Source organism: Anolis sagrei, chromosome 2, assembly GCF_037176765.1.
Source record: "Anolis sagrei isolate rAnoSag1 chromosome 2, rAnoSag1.mat, whole genome shotgun sequence".
NCBI classification, from domain to species: Eukaryota; Metazoa; Chordata; class Lepidosauria; order Squamata; family Dactyloidae; genus Anolis; species Anolis sagrei.
In genome coordinates, this window is record NC_090022.1 from 194,451,087 (window position 1) to 194,473,570 (window position 22,484).

The 22,484-nt window shown below is 40.8% G+C and overlaps 3 protein-coding genes across 3 annotated transcripts; 2 read left to right on the forward strand and 1 right to left on the reverse strand.

Annotated features, from left to right (window-relative positions):
• The first annotated feature begins 1,665 nt into the window (after nucleotides 1-1,665).
• Nucleotides 1,666-4,184, forward strand: LOC132765448 (olfactory receptor 1f45-like). The gene is made up of 2 exons (XM_067464843.1): nucleotides 1,666-2,579; nucleotides 4,130-4,184. Exons 1-2 carry the CDS (start codon nucleotides 1,666-1,668, stop codon nucleotides 4,182-4,184), a joined length of 969 nt encoding a protein of 322 aa, XP_067320944.1.
• A 787-nt stretch (nucleotides 4,185-4,971) lies between these two features.
• Nucleotides 4,972-13,425, reverse strand: DCTN6 (dynactin subunit 6). Its single transcript, XM_060762717.2, has 7 exons — nucleotides 13,317-13,425; nucleotides 12,508-12,572; nucleotides 11,541-11,646; nucleotides 10,436-10,524; nucleotides 8,969-9,016; nucleotides 6,391-6,533; nucleotides 4,972-5,237 (listed from the first exon to the last, which is right to left on the reverse strand). The coding sequence occupies exons 1-7, from the start codon at nucleotides 13,337-13,339 to the stop codon at nucleotides 5,139-5,141; spliced, it is 573 nt and encodes a 190-aa protein (XP_060618700.1). The 5' UTR covers nucleotides 13,340-13,425; the 3' UTR covers nucleotides 4,972-5,138.
• A 3,036-nt stretch (nucleotides 13,426-16,461) lies between these two features.
• On the forward strand, nucleotides 16,462-20,719 carry MBOAT4 (membrane bound O-acyltransferase domain containing 4). The gene is made up of 3 exons (XM_060760859.2): nucleotides 16,462-16,763; nucleotides 18,539-18,763; nucleotides 19,738-20,719. Exons 1-3 carry the CDS (start codon nucleotides 16,645-16,647, stop codon nucleotides 20,717-20,719), a joined length of 1,326 nt encoding a protein of 441 aa, XP_060616842.2. The 5' UTR covers nucleotides 16,462-16,644.
• The last annotated feature ends 1,765 nt before the right edge of the window (nucleotides 20,720-22,484 follow it).

Sequence of the window (22,484 nt, forward strand, 5' to 3'; positions counted from 1 at the left end):
CATTCCAGCTTTCTGATATCCTTCTTGAATTGTGGTGCCCTGAACTGAACACAGTATTTCAGGTGAGGTATGAAACTTCAGACTTCACAATTCACCAGCACCGCCAAGAAAAAAGAAACAGAAATTGGTTGGGTTTTTCATGTGTTTGTATGCCATTGTGCTCCACTATGGAATGCTTGCTATTTCTTTGTGTGAACGTTAAAGTAATTTTAGAGTTATGGTGACTCTAAGGTTAACTTATGATGGAGTTGCCATTGTAAGATTTTGTTAGAGAGGATTGCCAATCCATTGCCTTCCTCAGAGGATGAGGAAATGTGACTTGTTTGAAGTGACCCTGTGGGTTTCCATGGCTGAGTCATGGAAACTCTGGCATTCCCGAGCTCTAATCCAATACTGCAAGGATAACACCTTGCTAGGTCCCTATGGAAAATTAGCACTTGGTAAATAGCCTTTTATGTTCACATGATTTTCCTTCCAATCACCATTTCTTGTCAAATAAACTCACATCTCTCCCGCTAACCATGCAGTAACAATATGTGTATTGCTCCCTAATCAGACTAGGGTTGATAGTTCTGGTTCTCGTGATGCTTTTTTTTTTCATCACCTCCCATTATTTGTCACTTTTGGTTATTTGACTTACAGTTGCTGGGAGTTGTATGCCAAAACCACAGTTGTCCATTCCAGTCTACAAAGGATTTTGTCACCTTAAAAAGTTGCATAACATGAAAACCTTCTTCCAATGTAACTTCTCATGGCCCACAGATGCACTTTTGTAGCTCACAGATTTGTTGGTGTTGTTGTATTGCTAATGATACAGGCATGTTAATCACTCCAGAAAAAATGAAGACACTACAACCATCCTTTTCTTTCTATTTTCATATCAGTCTGTCTATTACAAACATATTGCATTCCGTGTAAGTCAACCCTTTCATACTTTTGCTTACACATGTCTCTTTCCCTCTTCCTTTTGCCTTCGCTACAGTCACAGCCATCATGTCAATTCCTAGAATTTGTTTCCTCAATTATTGCAACTTATTGGTGACAAGAACATTTCAACACAATATAGCTAGCAGCTGAAGTGTATGTGTGTGACAAAGAGAGAAGGAGCAAGACCTTTGGCCCTCCAGATGTTTTAGACTAACAGTGTCAAATTTGTGGTTCTCCAGAGTGTTTTGAACTTCAGCTCTCAGAATTCCTGACCATTTGACAAACTAGTTAGAGCTTTGAGATTTGGAGTCCCAAACACCTGAAGCACCACAAGTTTGACACCTCTATTTTAGACAACCATACTCCTAATCCCTTGCCACAGATCTTATTGGCTTTTGGGAGCTGATGTCTAAACCCCCCACTGGACCAAAGGTTCCTAATGTCCTATGCTGAGACAAAGGAAAAAAACCCATATTAGTTAGAGAAAACCTGTTGAATCAATTGCTCAGTGATGAGTTGACATATAGGTAAATGCAACTGATTCAAAGGATCTGCTCTAGTTACTCTTCGAGCTTTGAGGAGGCGTGGGTAAGAAATAAAAATTATTATTAGTTTGGACTGGTGACATGATCCAAATCAACCTTTCCATAATTTCTGAAGCTTCAATGAAATCAGGTCATGCATGTTCTTGCTGAACATCTCTGACTTATCTTCCTCACAGGTATTTTTAGATGACACATGGGCAATGTGAACCAAACCAGAACATCTGGATTTGTCCTCCTTGGGTTGTTCACCAAAACAGGAAATCGAGGAATCCTATTTTCTTTCTTTTTCTCCATTTATGTGCTCATCCTCCTTGGAAATTTGATGATCATCCTGCTCATCAGAACTGACTCTCGCCTCTTCCATACTCCCATGTACTTCTTTCTCAGTCACCTTTCCCTGGCAGATCTTGGCTTTGCTTCTACCACTGTGCCCAAAGCTTTGGAGAACTTATTATCACCCACAAAGGCTATCACCTATTGGGGCTGTCTCACCCAAATGTACTTCTTTGTGGCCTTTGGCATCACAGACAGCTTTCTACTTGCTTCCATGGCATATGATCGCTATGTGGCCATCTGCCGCCCATTGCGTTATTCTGTCCTCATGAGTAACAAGTGCTGCCTCATGCTGGTAATGAGTTCCTGGCTGCTGGCTCATCTCCACTCACTGGTCCACGTTCTCTTGATGGCTCTGCTCTCCTTTTGTGCCTCCAGGGAGATCCCACACTTTTTTTGTGATGTTCAGCCTCTCTTGTGTCTCTCTTGCTCCTCTACTCTGCCCAATGAACTCCTGGCTTTCACAGAGGGTTCCTTGATCATTATGGGTCCTTTCCTCTTTATTGTAGTTTCATATATACTCATCCTGGTAGCCATCTTGAAGATGCCATCAGCTACTGGGAAGCGTAAGGCTTTCTCAACATGTGGCTCTCACTTGGGGGCAGTCTCCCTGTTCTATGGTACTGTGATTGCAGTCTACCTCCGGCCCTCCTCATCCTACTGCATCATGAAGAACCGGGTTGTGGCCATCCTCTACACCATGGTCACACCCATGCTCAACCCTTTCATCTACAGCCTGAGGAATGAGGATGTGATGGGAGCAATGAAGAGGATTACAAAGAAACAAAGGAAATAGGGAAATCTTTGGATATTGTACCTTAGTGATAGCCAATTCTTCTAGAGTGAAAACTTGATCAGTCAAGCAACACAGTCATTCCTCAAGGCATACTTGTGGATTCTTTATAGTTTATCCCTGAATGCATCCATTGTTAGTGTTGTAAATTTTCAACATGTCAAACATACAGAAAAGAATAGTAAGATAGTACTGAACTAATTTCATATAAGGTGGGTTCTATCAATTGAGAATGAAGAGGTGAAGCAGATCATGAATAGAGATATTATTATTGTTGAGTGCCTTCACATGATTTATGCCTTATGGCCACTCTAAGACGAACCTATCACTGGATTCTCCAGGGCTGAAATTCTGTGACTTGTCCATTATTCAGTGTGTTTCTTTGGTCAAGTGAGGAATCAAACCCTGATTTCCATAGTTATAGTTCAATGCTCAAAGCATTACATCAACTTGGCTCTGTTATAGATAGGTAAAGGTAAAGGTTTTCCCCTGCCATTAAGTCCAGGCGTGTCCGACTTCCGACTCTGGGGATTGGTGCTCATCTCCATTTCTAAGCCGAAGAGCTGGTATTGTCTGTAGACACCTCCAAGGTCATGTGGCTGGCATGACTGCATAGAGCGCTGTTACCTTCCTGCTGGAGCGGTACCTATTGATATACTCACATTTGGATGTTTTTCGAACTGCTAGGTTGGCAGAAGCTGGGGCTAACAGCGGGAGCTCATGTCGCTCCCCAGATTTGAACCTGCGACCTTTTGGTTAGCAAGTTTTGCAGCTTAGCGGTTTAACCCACTGTGCCACCGGGGGCTCCGTATATCTCAGTTATAGATATATGTCATTAAAATTCTGATATATATTCCATGAAATATATCAAATAAAAGCTGGCTATTCTTACATTGTTCACTTCTCATAACCTCTGCTTTCCTTATTCTGCATTTGTGACATTAAAAGCACTTATTGATGATCAGTGCAAACATACAAGAAAACATCAGAAGTCATCTGCAAATGCTGACTGACGAATTCTATTGTTATTTCCCGGAATATAATCAAACCAAATGTAACGTTGGCCAAAAACTGATCCGTAACACTTTGGGTACTAATGTTGGAGAGGTTACAGAAGAAATCCAGGAAGAGCTCACTGAATTTCAAAATGATAGAAACTGCAAGGGCACATTTGAATCTGATTCTCTTGAGTTTTGGTGCAAAAAAGCAATTTTTATACTAAAATTTGAGGAATCGCCTTGCGCTATTTTATACTCTTCTCCACAACTTATTTATGCGAATAAGGGTTTTCTGCTTAGCTGGTAATGAGAAACAAGTCCAGGAATTGATGGAAAGTAAGTGATTATATTTGTGTAGTTTTGAGCAATAATATTAGCCCCAGAATTACCAACTTGTAAAGAATATAAAAGGTCAAAAATCACATTTAATTTTCAATTTAAAACATTCTTTTTAATATTATAATAGTCCTCTTAATTCATTTTACTATTAAGTTTAACAAATATGTTAGATTTTGATTAAAGTTTATTTTTCAATTAACAGTGAACTTTGTGGTTCCTGCTAACAACAAAAATCAAAGTGGTTCCTGATCCAAAAAAGGTTGGGAACCAAATGTGGATAGACAGAGGACATAGCCAGAATAATTGCCCACAGAGTATCTCCAAATAGTAACTTATAATAATACCCCAGGGGAAACTTTGGCACTAAGAAAAATGCCACAAAAGTGTGTAAGCTCTTCATCGGTTTAGGTTGGAGGTCCTCAAACTTTTAAAGCTGAGGGCTGTTTCACTGTCCCTCAGACTGTTGGGGGCTCAGACTGTAGTTTGAAAAGAACACGAATTAATTCCTATGCACACTGAACAGATCTTATTTGTAGTGCAAACATTTTTTTGAAAGAACTGATGCAATATTTTAAAAGCACAATTTTAACTGACAATTTTAACCAATCAGTATTTCAATAGGATTGTTGTTCTTGTGTGCCATCAAGTAATTTCAGACTTAGGTAAAAGTAAAGGTTTCCCCCTGACATTAAATCCAGTCATGTCCGACTCTGGTGGTTGGCGCTCATCTCCATTTCTAAGCCGAAGAACCGGCATTGTCCTTAGACATTTCCAAGGTCACGTGGCTGGCATGACTGCATGGAGTACCGTTACCTTCCTGCCAGAGCAGTACCTATTGATCTACTCACATTTGCATGTTTTTGAGCTGCTAGGTTGGCAGAAGTTGGGGCTGACAACAGAAGCTCACACTGCTCCCTGGATTCAAACCTGTGACCTTTCTGTCAGCAAGTTCAGCAGCTCAGAGCTTTAACCCACTGCCCTAGGCAAAGCTATCCAGATAAACAAAGCACACAGGTAAGAATATAGACCCAGCAAGGATAATAGATTGGCCTTTATTTTTCATCATTTAAATAAATAAAATTATGTAGCAGAATGGAATGAGTGAGTTAGCAAAGGAAATGAAGTCAGTTCTTGTAGAAGCAAAGTTCTGAATGGAGACAGAAACATCCCCGCCACAAATTCTGTAATCATGCAGGGAGGTCTTCAACTTTTGACTGGAGTAGAAGTTCCTTTCATGGCTTTCTTAAGATGGTGATAGTTTGGCAGGATTTTCATCAGGAAGTCCAGTTGCAGTGTTTGTGGCTAAAAGGAAATGCATCAGTGTCAGAAAAAGAAGAGCAGTGATAAGAGGAGTGACAGTCTGCATCCAGTGGCCTATGCTCTCTATTCTAATAGGAATGATTTGGTAGTTGGTTCAAGCAACATAGTACTGTGGAAACCTCAAAGTAAGGAAGTCAAATAGTCTGGCCTTCAGACATTTCCTCTCCTTACCTCATATCACAAAGTACAGAGGTATTAGGGGAAAAAATCTTCCACATTTAATCTTTTCATAAGGTAAAGGTTTCCCCTGGCATTAAGTCTATTCATGTTCGACTCTGGGGGTGGTGTGCTCAATTTCATTTCTAAGCCAAAGAGCTGGCATTGTCCGTAGACGCCTACAAAGTCATGGGGCCAGCATGACTGCATGGAGCACCGTTACCTTTCCACAGAAGTGATACCTGTTGATCTACTCACATTTGCATGTTTTCAAAATGCTAGGTTGGCAGAAGCTGGGGCTAACAGCAGGAGCTCACCCCACTCCCCGGATTTGAACCACCAACCTTTCGTTCAGCATGTTCAGCAAATCAGCAGTTTATCGAACTGGACCACCAGTGGGCCCCATATCCATGCTGAAATCTACCCCTAAGGATCCTAAAGAGCTTTATTGACAAAACTTGGTCCTTAACAAAGCTTGGTCCTTGACTTGAATTGGGTTTAAGTTATTCCAACTGTAGTTCTGCACAATGCCTGAACTGGCAAAACACAGTTATGGTGGTCAAATCTGAATTCTTTGGAAATTATTCCACAAAAGATAATGAATTGAAGAACAAATTGAGAAAAATAAGAGAATCACAGTGATCCCTTCTTCTAACACAGCTGGTATTTATGTCTCAAAGTGATAGATCACAATCTACTGGTGTTTATATTGCCAACATCCAAATATCCTTGGCCCTTCCTTTAAACAGCTTCTCTTGCTTAAACAAGTATGATATTACTCATCAGAGAGATGTGACTCATATGTGCATCCTCCACATTATACACAATTTCCACAGCTCTCTAATCCAACAAATCGGTTTAAGTGAATTATCTTCAGACCAGATTTTGTCAACAAAGTCATACTATAGTACAGGGAAGACACACCACAGTAGGAGCAACATGTACAATGCTATTGGTACATATCTAGCCATGCACCCACCTGTGGTCGTTCGGTTTGAACTCGACGAAGACAGTCAGCTCCATAGATTACCGTGTTCTCAGGAATAACTTCGTAGGTGTTAACGTTACAGCAGGCACCAATGATACAGCCGCTTGTCAAGATCACATTCCTACCCACATAAGCTACAGAGGCAAGGTGTTGAAGACTCATATTAATAAACAGTAAGACCGCATTAGTGAATCCACTGCCCACGCAAATATTCCATCTCTAATGCCAACAATAACAATGTAATTCCATCACTGCCATCCATTCATTCTTGTTTTATAATTTGTTTTCTTGGTGCATTAATTTTTAGGCCTGTTCTTGATGTTACTTGGGGTGCTGATTCAGAAAATTGCAATGGATAGACCATATCCACTCTAGTTTAATAGATATGGTTATCATGATTTTCTATGGGTGAGCAGATGGCTACTGGTGGATGGCATATGTTCGGTATCTCAAAAACTAGAGCTCATGGGGGAAAACTGGAATCACAAGGTCAAATATACACAGAAAAAGGGCTAACATTTGAATCACCAAGTTTGTTGGCCAATGTAATCCAGTTTAGTGATCCACCTTTGCCAAACTACAACCAGTTTCTCTGCAGTCATGTGCACATCAAAAAAAGTGTCCCTCTAATTTCAAGACTGAATTCCAAGTTTAATGGTACTGTTCTTGCAGGCAAATATTCTCCAGAGAGACACATCTGGGGTTATTACAGCTTGCAGTGTAGGAAAAGGACCTCCAACATTAAGCACTAGACCAGAATCTTCCAAGTTTGTCATGTTGGTGACACGCTTTTTAGACATGCATCCTTTCACAATGGATGCATGTCTAAAATAATTCTGTTTTACTTGTAACCGGATGTTAAATCAACCCATTATAAGAGTTTCATATATTATATATATTATTGTTAAGGCCTGTGAAGCCAATGAGGATGAGGACAAGAATTTTCTGGTTGAGCCTGATGTTTCTGGAGGGGCGAAGCTAAAGTGTTTTTCGAGATGATGGGAATGTGTTAGGTAGATCTGTTGTCAGAGAAACAGGCAGCAATTCTCATGAGAATTGGCCAGGGATTGACTCTGAAAGGAATGTGGAGGAGAAAGAATGGTTACAAATAACCCAGCATTTACAGATAAGAAGGGATAATGCGAAACAGAGAGAAATTCAGTGTTTTCAGAGATTGAAAGGCAACCCAGGTGTGAGAAAGAGTGATATCATGGACAAGAGAGAGTATTCTTAAAGAACTGGAGTCAATGTTCAGTGAAGAGATCAACACTGGACTTTCATCTAATTCCATTGGTAATTAGAAAAGCAAAGTTGTTGTCATCAAGGGCCACCTCAGAGCTGAACCATGAATTTGGAGCACAATTTCTACCTAACTCAGTGGTTCTCAACTTGTGGGTCCCCAGATGTTTTGGCCTTCAACTCACAGAAATCCTAGCAGCTGTCAAATTGGATTTAATGGTGTTACAGGGAATCCTATTTATTTGGCATTTGAGAACGCCCAGTCCCTAGGTTCCCTGATAATATTTTGTCTTCCGTACTTCATTCAATACCCACCCCTTCTTGCACTATCCCATGCCCAGCCCTTTTATAGCCTGGTAATGCCCATGGTAATTGGTCTTGCTGAGTATTGTTTTGACGGAGTTTCAATGCTGCTGTTTCATAGTTTATGTGTTATTTATTTGTGCTTTTATCTGGATTGTTATATTTTACTATGTTTTTATTTTAATTGTGTTTTTGTTTTAATGGATTGTTTTGTATTTGTTTTTTGTGGGCATTTCCCCCCATATTGTGATTTTATATTGTTCTGATGTGTTTATTTATATTGTTTCTTGTATTTTATCTTATTTTCTTAAATTTTATTGTTGTATTTTTATGTTGTGTATTTGCATTGTTGTATTGCTGGGCTTGGCCTCATGTAAGCTGCCCCGGGTCTCCTTGGGGAGATGGTGGCAGGGTATAAATAAAGTTTTATTATTATTTTATTATTATTATATGCAAGCCACCCAGAGTCCTTTCGGGGAGATGGTGGCGGGGTAAAATAATAAAATAGTAGTAGTAGTAGTAGTAGTAGTAGTAGTAGTATTGTTCTCCTTCTCCTTGGCTGTGTCCATCGCCATACTTTGAATCTCCCCTGTATTTGGAGCACTCTGGTTCATTTTACAAGAATAAGTTATAGATTTGTGCACCAAAATATTCCTCTGATGGCATTACTGTCTTCAGATACATTGGGCTTCAGAAAGTACTATCAGTATAAGAGACATCTCCCTGCCTCACACAATACGTATGTGTATTTCACATTGGAGGGTTGAGTGTGGAAAAGGTGAAAGCAGGAAGTGCAACAAAGATGTCACATACTTAAGCCCTCACTTTCCCTGTTAAAATATTAAGCTAATAGAAACAGTCTAATTAGAAGGATTGTTGAAGGTTTTACAAGTTGCCTTTTTCTGCCCAAGGAACTCTTGTGATCCAGTTTGAATACCTGATTGGAACCTGGCCACAAACAACACAAGAGCTAGGAGACTGGGAAAATAACTCATCACTAGATTTCTTACTTAATCAAGACATTTACCTTTGGATTCAATAACATTGTTGTCTCCTATTTTCATTGCCTGAGAATCTGTATGCCATGGTTAAGAAAAGTAATCAACATTTTGAATGTAATATTTTCCCTTATTCTAGAATTATCAAAATAAAACCTCTCTTGCAACTTCAGGAAATGCAAGCTGGTATTTGCAAGCTGTTATTTTTACAGTACTGGTGACAGAACAAGTTCAAATGTAAATACTATTCTATAAGCAGCAAATAAAATAATTTCCTATGAGCAAAAGTCCATGGAGCAATTTAGCTGATATGCCACTTTAAACTGGGTTGCTGTGAGTTTTCTGGGCTGTATGGAAATGTTACAGAAGCATTCTCTCCTGACGTTTCACCCACATCCATGGCAGGCATCCTCAGAGGTTGTGAGGATGCCTGCCATAGATGTGGGCAAAACGTCAGGAGAGAATGCTTCTGGAATATGGCCATAAAACCCAGAAAACTCACAGCAACCCAGTGATTCCAGCCATGAAAGCCTTCGATATCACTTGAAATTCCTGGAATAAATACGCTATACTGTAATAATATTTGGTTTAGCCAAAAACTGACTATGAACTTCAGAAAACATTCTCAAAAGCAGTCACTTGCACATCCAGAGATTTGTTATTGTCATGCCACCCCAGGTGATGACAAACTGTGTTGAATTCCTTGCAGCATAATAGCATCAGTAATCATAAAGTTGGAAAAGACCCCAAGGACCATCTAGTCCAACCTCCTGCCATGCAGGGAAAGCACAATCAAAGCACCCCCAACAGATGGTCATCCAGACTCTGTGTAAAAGCTTCCAAGGAAGGAGCTTCCACCACAGTGAAAAATCTTAAAGGTTTTTCATCTAGCAAGCCGAACAAAAAATTGCCTATTCACATCTTGAGATTCTGTTCCCACTGGAATATTCAGCAAGCTTGTTATGTTTTAGTTGTAACGCTTGAACTTGCAACTCAAATTACAATTACAATTATCTTCTGCAGTGTGGTATTGTAATAATACTGATGTATTTCGCAGTGAAACAAATGAATGCTTACTATATTATTGGTAACCAACACACATCCCACAACCACAATTAGGATGATCTCATGTTGAATGCGAATTAAGTTCATTTCTGAATGACATCTGCACAATCTTAAGATAGGACATACAAAAAGTGGAGACATCCCAGATAATTCTTATGCAAAATTGGAATTTCATGAACTGCTACATCACAATACAAATCTTAGCCCAAAGCGGCTATTGTGTAACTTCCTCCTTTTTGTGACAGGAGCAACTTGAGAAACTGCAAGTCACTTCTGGTGTGAGAGAATTGGCTGTCTGCAAGGACGTTGCCCAGGGGATGCCCGAATGTCTTACCATCCTGTGAGAGGTTTCTCTCATGTCCCATGTAACTTCTCTGTATTGCACAAACACAGACCTTAGACCTTTTCTTTGTAACACCTCAGAAGGATACAACACCCAACTTCAAATACGTTGTTGGTGCCAATAATCATTGGTTTAGCTTCCATTCCTTCTGTATCAGGAGTAATATTTTCGGGATAGCTGTAAAGGAATTGAAAGTCTGCATTAAAATTTCTATTTTTAAAACATTGTCAAACAATGCATTAAGTGTTTTTATATTTGATTAAATACAATATATATAAATATAATATAAAATATATTTAATAGATTAAATATATAAGATAAAATATATTTTATATTAGAGTTTGGATTCCCTGCTTAGCTATGTTGATCTTTTGGTATGGACTGTCCGTGGTGCAAGGTACCTGTTCTACCAGCAGGTGAAGATAGGAACGTCATTATATATAATGGATGTATGAAAAATATTGCCCATAACTATAAAGTGTTATTTTACCTTTTAAGAAGTATGCCTTGAGCTTTAATAGATAAGTCACTATTTTGTTTGGCTGATGAAAGACATTTGTAGTCAGTCAGCTATGAATTCAGGGCGCCTATTTATTTATTTATTTATTTATTTCGTGATCTGAAGAAATTAATATCCAAAAAAACTTATGCTTCAAGAATTCAGTTTCAAAGGTGCTGTGATGTGACGGACCCACGCAGCTATTTTAAAAATACTGTTTTGATTCCTGAAGTATTGTAATAAGGCTTGGAAAAAGGTAAGGTGAAAAAGTGGCCCTCCAGTCTAATGGTGGCAGGAAATATCACCTTGTATTTAAGTTTCTATGTCAGCAGTATTTCAAAAAGGCACATGCACCAAGGTTTACACAGGCTGAAAGATTACATGTAGTTAAAAACATATACACACACACATATATATATAAAATATGTTTTTAACTACATGTAATCTTTCAGCCTGTTCAATTTAACTGTTGATTCAATGTATTAAAAATAACTAGTATTGATTAAGATAACCTCAATGTATTACCTTGCAGTTTGATCAAGGAATATAATTTGTAACTGATCTTCTGTAAAGAATGGCCAAGAATCACACCTTTAAAAAAGTGCAGTCCAAAACATCTGGGGAACACTGAGTTGGGGAAACCTGCCATAGCAATTGCAATCGATGTAATTAAAATCAACTGAATCATACTAACCCATTTATGATAATGGCTTGTTCTTCTATGAGGTTACCTTCTCCGATCACTATTGGTCCAGCTTCTGCAATGATCCGTGCCTTGGGGTGAATTACTGTGCGAGGGCCTGTGGAAAACACTCATGGCTTATTTTTGATGTAACACTACTATGACATTAAAATACATCATGTTTTCTTGCACACATTCAGAAGTAAGTGCTTTCAGGTGCAAAGCTGATTTCAATTGTTCATGGAGCACAATCCTGTCATGTTCTACTGTGTCCTGGCCTCAATTGATAGGTTGTCAGTTTGAAGCCCGGGTCAGGGTGAGCTCCTGGCCCTTAGCCCAGCTTCTGCCTACATAGCAGTTTCGAAAACAGCAATGTGAGTAGATAAATAGGTACCACTTTAAAGCGGGGATGTATTTAAGGCACCCATAAGGAAATGCCAGAAAATGCCAGCAAATCCAAAAAGGGAGGAAGTTTATGAACAAAACTCTTCAGCAGGGAAACTGGAGTGATTTAGCCCCAATAAGCTGCCGTTATGTGCCAGGTATAGATACTAATGGCCAAAGTTATTATTATCAGAACGAGTACCAGCTGCTATGGGCTGCATGTATTTATTTATTTATTTACTTTATTTGTATACTGCTCTCCTCAGCCCTTAGGCTGTATGTATGTATGTGTGTGTTTGCAAATTATATGGGATTTTTCAAATTATTTTGAAGCCTTGTTGACAATCTTGCCTTTACTCTCTCCCAATGAAATTTCAAATGGTACTGCCAATTGCTATTATTATGCTGCTCACTGTTAATCACGGCACTTTCGAAGAGAGAGACAACTACTCAAGGTATGTTATCTAATGTTTGCTGTACAACAAAGCAGCTTGGGAATTGTGAGGAATTTATGTAGATTAACTTTCAAGTTCTGATGGTTACGGAAATTAAATCCAAAGAATCCAAAAACAGCACACAAACAATGTTTTCTTACCTATTGTCACATCTCCCTTGATTTCACTCTCTACACAGACAACAGCGCCAGGAGCAATCTTTACACTAGAAAAGAGAGCAAGAGAAACAGCAGTCATATTGCACATCTCCATCCAAAATATGTGTATTTTGAATGCAAACTCATCTGATAGAGAATGTAGAGGCTTACATGGTTTTTAGCCCTAAAACAAGGCATCTTTCTGAACTATCTTACTAGGAGAGGACTGGTTCCTACTTAGGGCCAACCAGTCCAACTCCCTTCACAAGGGCAAGAAAACATAATCAAAGCCCTCCTGACAAAGATCCATCCAGCGATAGATAGATATGATTTACACACAGAGAGAGATATAGTATCATAGATTTGAAAGGGACTCCTAAAGAAGGATGTTGCATGTTCCAGAGTAGGCAAACTAGACAATTTCCACATCAACGCTGACAAAGAACAGCAAGAAATACTGTTTACCCACAAGCATCAAGACATTACATAGATTAGAAACCAAGACTTTCTCGTTACTTTATTCTCCAGATCACCAGACTGTGCCACAGCAACGCCTGGCAAGGGACGGCTAGTATTTCAATATCGACATTGAAAGCTGTAACCTATTCACAACCGTAACAGCTACTGAGAAAAGGGCCTCAAGAGCAATGCTAGGCCGAGGTTTTCCCCTGTAACCACGGAAGGAGGAAAGGGCTCTCGGCCTTCTAGCACCTCACCGCCCCTTCCCAACCAATAGAGCAATTCAGACCCGGAAGCGACTGGCTAACCGACCCCCCTCAGCTGAACACCTCTATTGAACCAGTTGCACTCACCTCTTCGGCGCTTTCTCCGCCATCTTTTCCGCTCACGTCATCTATTGCTCGGCCTGCGATGAGGCAGCCTGGAGGAGAGGCGGGACATCTGCCAATCAACTTGTCAGCCTTGCGTTTGATTGGGCGGAGTTGAGCAAAGCTTTTGTGGGCGTGGCAAAGCGCGGTTCGCAACCAATGGGAAACATAGGAGGGTGGGACGAAAGGCGTTGCAGACTCCGCCTCCTTCCCTACTTGCCTTTGGATGTAAATAAATTGGGACCTGGGATGACGTCATGACATCCGCCGGGAGTGAAAGGAACAGCTGCAAATGTATTAGAGCCAGTGTAGTGGTTTGAGCGTTGGACCTTGACTCTGGAGCACAGGGTTCGAATCCCTTCGTGGTCACATCTATCAACCCTATTAATGAATGCAGTTTGACACCCCCTGGCTCAATGCTGTGGAATGCTAGGAATTGTAGTTTGCTGAAGAACCAACCAGCAAAGGCTCCAAGACCTTGTAAACCAGTGGTTCTCAACCTGTGGTCCCCAGATGTTTTCGGCCTTCAACTCCCAGAAATCCTAACAGCTGATAAACTGGTTGGGATTTCTGGGAGTTGTAGGCCAAAAACATCTGGGGACCCCAGGTTGAGAACCACTGTTGTAAACCGTATCTTGGGAAGTTTGACTTGACCACGGTAGTCCGTACTCTGTTTATATCCCGTATAGACTACTGCAATGTGCTCTACGTGGGGTTGCCTTTGAAGACTGTTCAGAAGCTTCAAATGGTCCAACGGTTGGCAGTCAGGTTACTAACAGGAGTGGCGCTCAGGGAGCATAGTACTCCTGGCTTCCAATTTGTTATTGAGCACAATTCAAAGTTCTGGCTTTAGCATATAAAACCCTAAACGATTCCAGCCCAGCTTACCTATCTGAATGTATCTCCTCCTATGAACCATCTAGGAGCTTAAGATCGTTTGGGGAGGCCCTTGCCTGCCTCCCAAGCGCGATTGGTGGGGACGAGGTACAGGGCCTTCTCAGTGGTGGCCCCCCAGCTATGGAACTCCCTTCCCAGGGATATTAGATTGGCCCCCTCCCTCCTGACTTTCCGAAAAAAGGTAAAGACCTGGATCTTTGAGCAAGCTTTTAGATAACACGGAACTATTAATGATGAACATAGATGATGTTATTGGATAACATTTTTAACAAGATGACACTGATGATTATATGCTTTAATGGTTTTTATTTATGTTTTATATTGTAACGTTGATTGTTTTTAATAGCACTTATATGAATACCTGACATCGAATTGTACCAATCTGTAACCCTCCTTGAGTCGCCATATGGCTGAGAAAGGCAGGCTACAAATATCGTAAATAAATAAATAATAACGACAATCCGTAGGATTCCATTATTATTATTATTATTATTATTATTACTACCTGAAATACTAATGTGGCCACCGTGAGTGTAAAGGGAGAGGCACAAAGGAAAGGCATGTGAAAGGATTACAGCCAGATCTCCAATTTGCTGGGATTAGATACACAGAATCTGCACGGAAGTGGAGAAACCCCAAATAAAAACCTGCTAGTGTTTTACCTAAGGCCTCTTCCACGCTGCCCCCATAGTCCGGGATCTGATCCCAGACTATCTTCTTATCCCAGATTATCTGGCAGTGGAGACTCAGGCCCCTTCTACGCTGCCATATAATCCAGATCATCAAAGCAGATAGTCCACATTCTTTGCATTGAACAGGATTATATGAATCTACACTTGCTATGTATTAGGGTTCAAAGCAGATAATCTATAATTTAATATTTTTTCTTCCACCCCTCCCCCCCTTTCTGGTGGTGCAGTGGGTTAAACCACTGAGCTTGTTGACCGAAAGGTCGCATGAGCGGCGTGAACTTCCGCAGTCAGCCCCAGCTTCTGCCAACCTAGCAGTTTGAAAACATGCAAATGTGAGTAGATCAATAGACACCGCTTCGGCAGGAAGGTAACAGCTCTCCATGCAATCATGCCAGCCACATGACCTTGGTGGTGTATATGGACAATGCCGCTCTTCTGCTTCGAAATGGAGATGAGCACCAACCCCCAGAGTCAGACACGAATGGACTTAATGTCAGGGAAAAACCTTTACCTATAAGGTATTTACTTCTGTTTGTTTTAACATTAACAAATGAATACCCCAACGTTAATATTTTCAGACCTGTACATAAAGTCTTTCCCCGAGATATATATTGATAAAAAGGTTTCCATTCTTCTGGGAATGTGTCCAGTGACATATCTATCCTTCAGCAACATTGTTAATAATAATATACTTTATATTCCGCTCTATCTCCCTATCTACAGAGTACATATATGGCAGATATTCAATGACATTATAAAATTAACAACAAAGACAGACAGTACATAGACAGAGGCAAGGCTTCCCTCTTTTTCATTTCCAGCATCTGGAGGCTGTGCTCGACTCGACCATGGGGAGGCATTGTTGTCCCATTTTTCCACATCGAGGAGCCCGATGTCCATGGATACCTTCCTGATCAAATTGCCCGCATGTATTCAAGAGCACCTTTTACTTCCCTGCTACAGCAGTACCTATTTATCTACTCACATTGCTGTTTTTGAACTGTTAGGTAAGTAGAAGCTGGAGCTGATGGTGGGAGCTCACCCTGACCTGTGGCTTGAACTGCCAGCTTTCCGGTTGGCAAGATTTTCTGTAGCTGGCAGTTTCACCCACTGCACTAACCGTGGCCCCTGTCCATTTCTATTCGCTCCTGCATTTAGAAGGTAAATGCAGAGTTTGGTATCTGATTGCTTTACAGACCGACCAGATTATTGAAGTATTTGTCCATTCCTGCTACTATTGCCTTTGTTTACACTTCATCTAGCGTGCATATGATAGCAACCAGAGAGAATGGCGAAGACCCAGCTTTCCTTCCTTGTTCTGTGCCATGGAGACATTGACATTATTTGCGTATTCAGGCTTTTATCTCCATTTCCACCTCTTCTTGTCGTCAGTGTTTAGAAGAAACCCAGCAGAACAAGCATGTCCCATATGTCAATCTGAGCAGCATGGCAGGGAAGCTCAGCAAAAGTAGTGTGTGGGCAAACAGAAGATATTTACTTTCTTTCTTTCTCTGACTATATTATATCAGGAACCCAAAGCAAAAATCCACAACTCTTCACCACAGTGGTTTTAAGTTCTGGTGGACTCACCTTTGTTATCTGTTTGATCTCCATTAAGAGCTCGCCCTGATATATGGAAAACTTAGCAATGTACAGGACAGGCTTTATTTAGGTGACAGTGAAAGACTACATATGAAACAAGCATTTTGGGATACACTGTCACAATGAACTGGGAAACCCCATTTTTATTTCAAGCCACGGCTTTCTATCAGTTGGCTGCCTTGCCATTTGCTGTCTTGTTTCATTATCTATGCAGCTCTATGAACCTCTCTATAAATTCAAGGTATGTATGCTTATTTTATGTTCTGTACAATATTTTTGATTTGTTACATTTTTGTTGTTGTTACCAGCAAGAAATATACTTAGAAATGTTTACAATGATAGCAATTGTATATCTATCGACTGTCCCAGGAAGGACAGACTTGACCAGTGGTTCCCAACCATTTCTTTTTTTTACCAGATACCACTTTGATTCTTTTGTCGTGAGCTCAGACCACAAGGTTCAAGAATAATAAACGGTGTTCATCTAAAAATAATCTTTAATCAAAACTTGTAACATATTCATTAAACATAATAGTAACATAAGAGTACTATTATAATATTAAAAGAACATTTTAAATTGAAAATTAAATTCGGTTTGCAGCAATATGATTTTTGAATTTGCATCTTCTCTACAAGTTGGGTAACCCTGGGGCTAATATTATTGCTCAAAGCTACACACATATCATCACTGACTTTCAATCAATTCTTGGATTTGTTTTTAATTGCCAGCAAAGCAGAAAACCCTTGTTTGCCTAAATAAGTTGTAGAGAAGAGCATAAGATAGAACAAGGCTATTGAGTATAAGCGTAACAAACAAAAACTATATTGTCTTTTTCATAACAATTGAAATTCATTTCAGTGGCCCCTTAATGAGAAGATAGGGAAGCTTGGAGAAGGCAATGTTGCTGGGGAAAATAGAAGGAAAAAGGAAGAGAGGCTGACCAAGGGCAAGATAGATGGATGGTATCTTTGAAGCGACTGGTTTGACTCTGAAAGAGCTGGGGGTGGTGACGGCCCAAAGCCAGCGTCGACTTTATCTCAGTCATAAGATTGGGTTGTTGTAGGTTTTTTCGGGCTATATGGCCATGTTCTAGAGGCATTTTCTCCTGAAGGTTCGCATGCATCTATGGCAAGCATCCTCAGAGGTAGTGAGGTCTGTTGGAAGTAGGAAAATGGGTTCCATGCAGCTGTGGACAAGTCTACATAGGGACCACCAAACGCAGCATTGCCCAAACACGAATCAAGGAACATGAAAGGCACTGCAGACTACTTCAACCAGAGAAGTCAGCCATAGCAGAGCACCTGATGAACCAAACCCATTTTCCTACTTCCAACAGACCTCACTACCTCTGAGGATGCTTGCCATAGATGCAGGCGAAACGTCAGGAGAAAATGCCTCTAGAACATGGCCATATAGCCCGGAAAAACCTACAACAACCCAGTGATTCTGGCCATGAAAGCCTTCAACAAATCATAAGATTGTTTTAGGATGATGTTGGTAACCGTGTTATGTTTTTATTTGATTGATTATTGTGTTTTGTTTTATCTGTATTAGGACTTGTCACTTTGTAAGCCGCCCTAAGTCCCCTTGGGGAGATGGTGGCAAGGTATAAAAATAAAGTTAAAAACATTAAATAAGTAAAAAATTAATATGAGTATTGAATACTCATGGTCAGTAAAACTACTGGAGCCGTCAAATCGCTAAACAGAAAAAAACAGATTTTCTGCTTGGAACTGCATTATATGAGTCTACACTGCCATATAATCCAGTTCAAAGCAGATAATGTGAATTCTATACAGCTGTGTAGAAGGTGCCTTAGTTTCCCTGCTTGCATCTTCCCTGCAAATACCCTTTACCCTCAAATTTATCTGCCTTAGCAGAGAGTTTATCTCATGTAATATCTGGTTCCCAATTTTCGAAATGTTCTGCAGTGCAAAAAGCCTTAGGAACAGCAGGAAACTTCTGAGGTTGAAAATTGCTTCATTGACTTGGGAAGCATTTTTGTTTCTTTTCAGGTATGTTTTTCTCTTGGTTGGTGGCGTCATCCTTGCTTGTGCTGCCATGGGGTGCTACGCTCTGCTGGTATTTGTATCTGCCTTCTGCTCTCTTGCTATAATCCATTCAGCTGACCTGCAGCATGTCCACAAACGGGCATTCTGCTTCCAGATGACTTGGCAAACACTGTGCCATCTTTGGCTGCAGTACAAAGAGTACTATCTCCAAGAAACTACATGCCCCAGGTAAAGTGGTAATTGCACCCACCTATTAATGCATACAATTATGCAGCTCATATTTTTTACAAGCTGTTTCTTTTGGCGGAGCCCCAGTGGTGCAGTGGATTAAACTGCTGAGCTGCTGAGCTTGCTGACTGAAAGGTCGCAGGTTCAAATCCTGGAAGCAGGGTGAGCTCCCACTGTTAGCCCCATCTTCTGCCAACCTAGCAGTTCAAAAGCATGCCAATGTGAGATGAATAGTTACCACTCTGGCGGGAAGGTAATGGTGCTCCATGCAGTCATGCTGATCATATGACCTTGGGGTGTCTATGGACAACACCGACTCATCATTTTGCTGAAGTGAAGCTTTTTAGTTACCTTTACTCATGTTGTAAGGCTATTTATGGAGCAAAACATCATCTTGTGTCATTGGGGGCGTGGGGAAGTCAGCGCCTCACATTCCCTATCGCCTGACTCCCAAGTCAGTTGATCCCATGGGAGGAAGCATTGATCTTGCGGTTTCCCCCATGACTTTCTATGGCAACACGGGAAGCCTCCTATGTTGCGGTGGCAACATGCACCAGCTCCGCCCTACTTCACCCACATATTTCCACCGGTGTCGTTTGATGGGAGCCAGCAGGCTCTGTGGGTGATATAGGGCAGAACCGGCATGTGCTTCTGGAATCCTGCCCTTGTGATGAGGTTTTAAGAGTGAAAATAATATTTTTCTGCACCTTTACAAAATGACAATGTTTTAGATAATTCTAAACAAGTGGTTCCCAACTTTTGGCTCTCCAAGTGTTCCCAGAAAACCCGGCCATCTTACCAGCTGTTAGGACTTGTGGGAACTGAAGTCCAGAACACCTGGAGGACCAAAGGTTGGAATCCACTGTTCTGGGTAGTTGCAACAATGAAATATTTCTTAAATTGAATTCTCATAACATAGAACCCACAGCCTTATAAAGGCAATTAGTATATCCTTCTGATCTTGTCTGTTTCAGATTTTCCATCACCCTTTCTGTTCTCATGCTGATGACACAGAGGATCACCTCACTGACTTTGGACATCCATGAAGGCAAAGTGAGGCTGTGGCTGCCAGATGCAGAGAAGGGGCCTCTTGAGCGGCATCTCCTGCAGGCACTGCCAGTTTGTACTTACCTGCTCTCTTTCCCTATCCTGCTGGGTGGCCCTCTGTGTTCTTTCAACAGATTTCAGACATGGATAAGGTGTTCCAGAAGAACCTCATTTTCTCAGTGCTTTCTTTGGGCTGCCATTCAAAAAGCTTTAGGTGCTCTGATGCTTGGCTTTCTGAAAAATATTCTGAGAGGATATATTTACTCCCAGGCTGATCAGAATGACTGCTCTTGCTTTGGCTGTATTTATGTCCTATGGACTTCAGCCTTGTTCTTCAGGCTGACCTATTACTCCAACTGGATGCTTGATGAGTCCCTCTTCCTTGCAGCTGGCTTGGGATTAGAATTAGACTGTGCGGGAACTGCTAAACTTATGGATGCAGACATTTGGACCCTAGAAACAACTAACATGATTGCCGTCTTTACCCGAACATGGAACAAGAGTACAGCTCAATGGCTGAGGAGGCTCATATTCCAGCGGAGCAAGACACATCCTCTGTGGGCTACTTTTGCCTTCTCAGCCTGGTGGCATGGCCTCCATCCTGGGCAGGTCTTTGGGTTCTTATGCTGGGCTGTTATGGTGAAAGCTGACTACTGTTTCCATCGCTTTTTCCATTCAATTGCAAAATCCCAGCCTCAGAGAGTAGTGTATCAGAGCCTGACTTGGTGTCATACCCAGCTACTTGTGGCGTACATTATAACAGCTGTTGAGATGAGAAGTGTCTCAGTACTTTGGTGGCTATTTTTTTCATACAATAGTTTCTTTCCATTAGTCTATGTAATTTCATTCCTCTTGTTAGCAAGGAAAAAAGTGACCAGTCCCACTGACCCTCATATGCATACTTCCTGACCTTAGAAATATATTCTTATATATTTTAAAGGATATGGGTAATTGTATACAAAATTTCATTGCATTCTTCAGCCAATTTTGCAGCTGTTCAGTGAGTTTTTAAAAAGTCATTATGAAAATCAGCAACTTGAATGTGAAAGAGAACCTTATCACACGAGGCAAGTAAATAGCAATTGCATCAGGATAATTGCATCTGTGGTTGGAGTTTATTTCATGGCATTGTTCTTGTGTTGTTTTCCTGTGGGGTATCGTTTTGAATTTTTTTTTATTTGACAAAAATTCATTAATGACTTCCTTTCCCACTTCTGTTGTGCTATGATTTCCTGTGCAATTTTTCCTTATGCTACTATTGTGTGGTTGAGGGTGCTCAGTCGGTATGCTTTAGGAGTGGAAACATCAGAGGCCAAGGAGTGAACATTTTAATGTGATTTCATTACATTTAGCAAAGTAATTGCAAGAAACTTTTACACTTTAATTTGTTTTTCTGTTTGGGAAAAAAAAATGCTCCTTCCCCAAACTGGAGATTGTCAGAGGGCCCTTCCAAACAGCCATATAACCCAGAATATCAAGGCAGGAAATCCCACGTTATCTGCTTTGAACCGGAATATATGGCAGTGTGAAATGAAATAACCCAGTCCAAAGCAAATATTGTGGGATTTCCTGCCTTCATATTCTGGGTTATATGGCTATGTGGAAGGGCCCAGAGAAGCCAAAACTTTGCTCATTGTCCCCCACCCAGCCTCATTTTCTAGAATCTCTCTCTCTCTTTTTAGTTCGATATTATAACATCATGGTGTGCAAACATCCCCATTCGCTTTCACGTAAAGCTGGAGATGTAAGAGGAAAAACCAAGAGTTTTTTAAAAAGCATTCATTCCATGGACCCCCTGCCTCTATCTTGCTGTTTCTTCTGTCAGACATATGGTACTAATAGCTGGCATGGGGATAGATCAGACATAAATATGGTAGTAGCTTTCCTCTACCGCCAATTAGTTACATCTAAGGCCCCTTCCACACAGCTGCATTAAATCCACATTGAACTGGATTACATGGCAGTGTGGACACAGATAATCCAACTCAAAGCAGATATTATTGATTATCTGACTTGATATTGTGGGTTAAATGGCTGTGTGGAAGGACCCTGAGAAGTCTGATCAATCCCCTCACCACTGAAAAAAGTTAAGTCTGTTTTCGTTTATATGGGAGTTCTGTGTGTGTGTGTTTATGTGCTGAATTAGGGAAAGGCGTGGGGATATTTTCTTGGAGAAGGTAGTGGGTGGGCAGACCCAAATGTTGTGTGCCATAAGGATTTGCCAGATACTGACACTGCAATCCTGGAATGATCGAAAGTCCACAAGTAAAGAAATAAATCTTGATTGAATAGCATTTTTGCAAAAATGCCAATGTAGTGGGAAAAGAGCCACGTGTGATAAAGCCCTCCATTCTGCCTCTTTCCTTCACGCTTCAGCAATGACTGAACCACATTGTAGTTGCCAACTGCAGCATGGCTTTTAAACAACTCATTGAAATAATGTCTGTATGCCTGCATATTCACATTCTAAGAAAGCAAATGCAATAAATAGAATATTTGCTTAGCATTGACTAGGATGGATGACTTGCACAGAGAACGGAATAGGTGGAGTGAGCCTCTGTTAGTTCTCCTGGACCTCTCGGTGGCTTTCAATACCATCAACCATGGCATCTTTTGTGGCTGCCTTGCTGGGATGGGACTTGCAGACACTGTTTCCTGGAGGGACGAGGCAGAA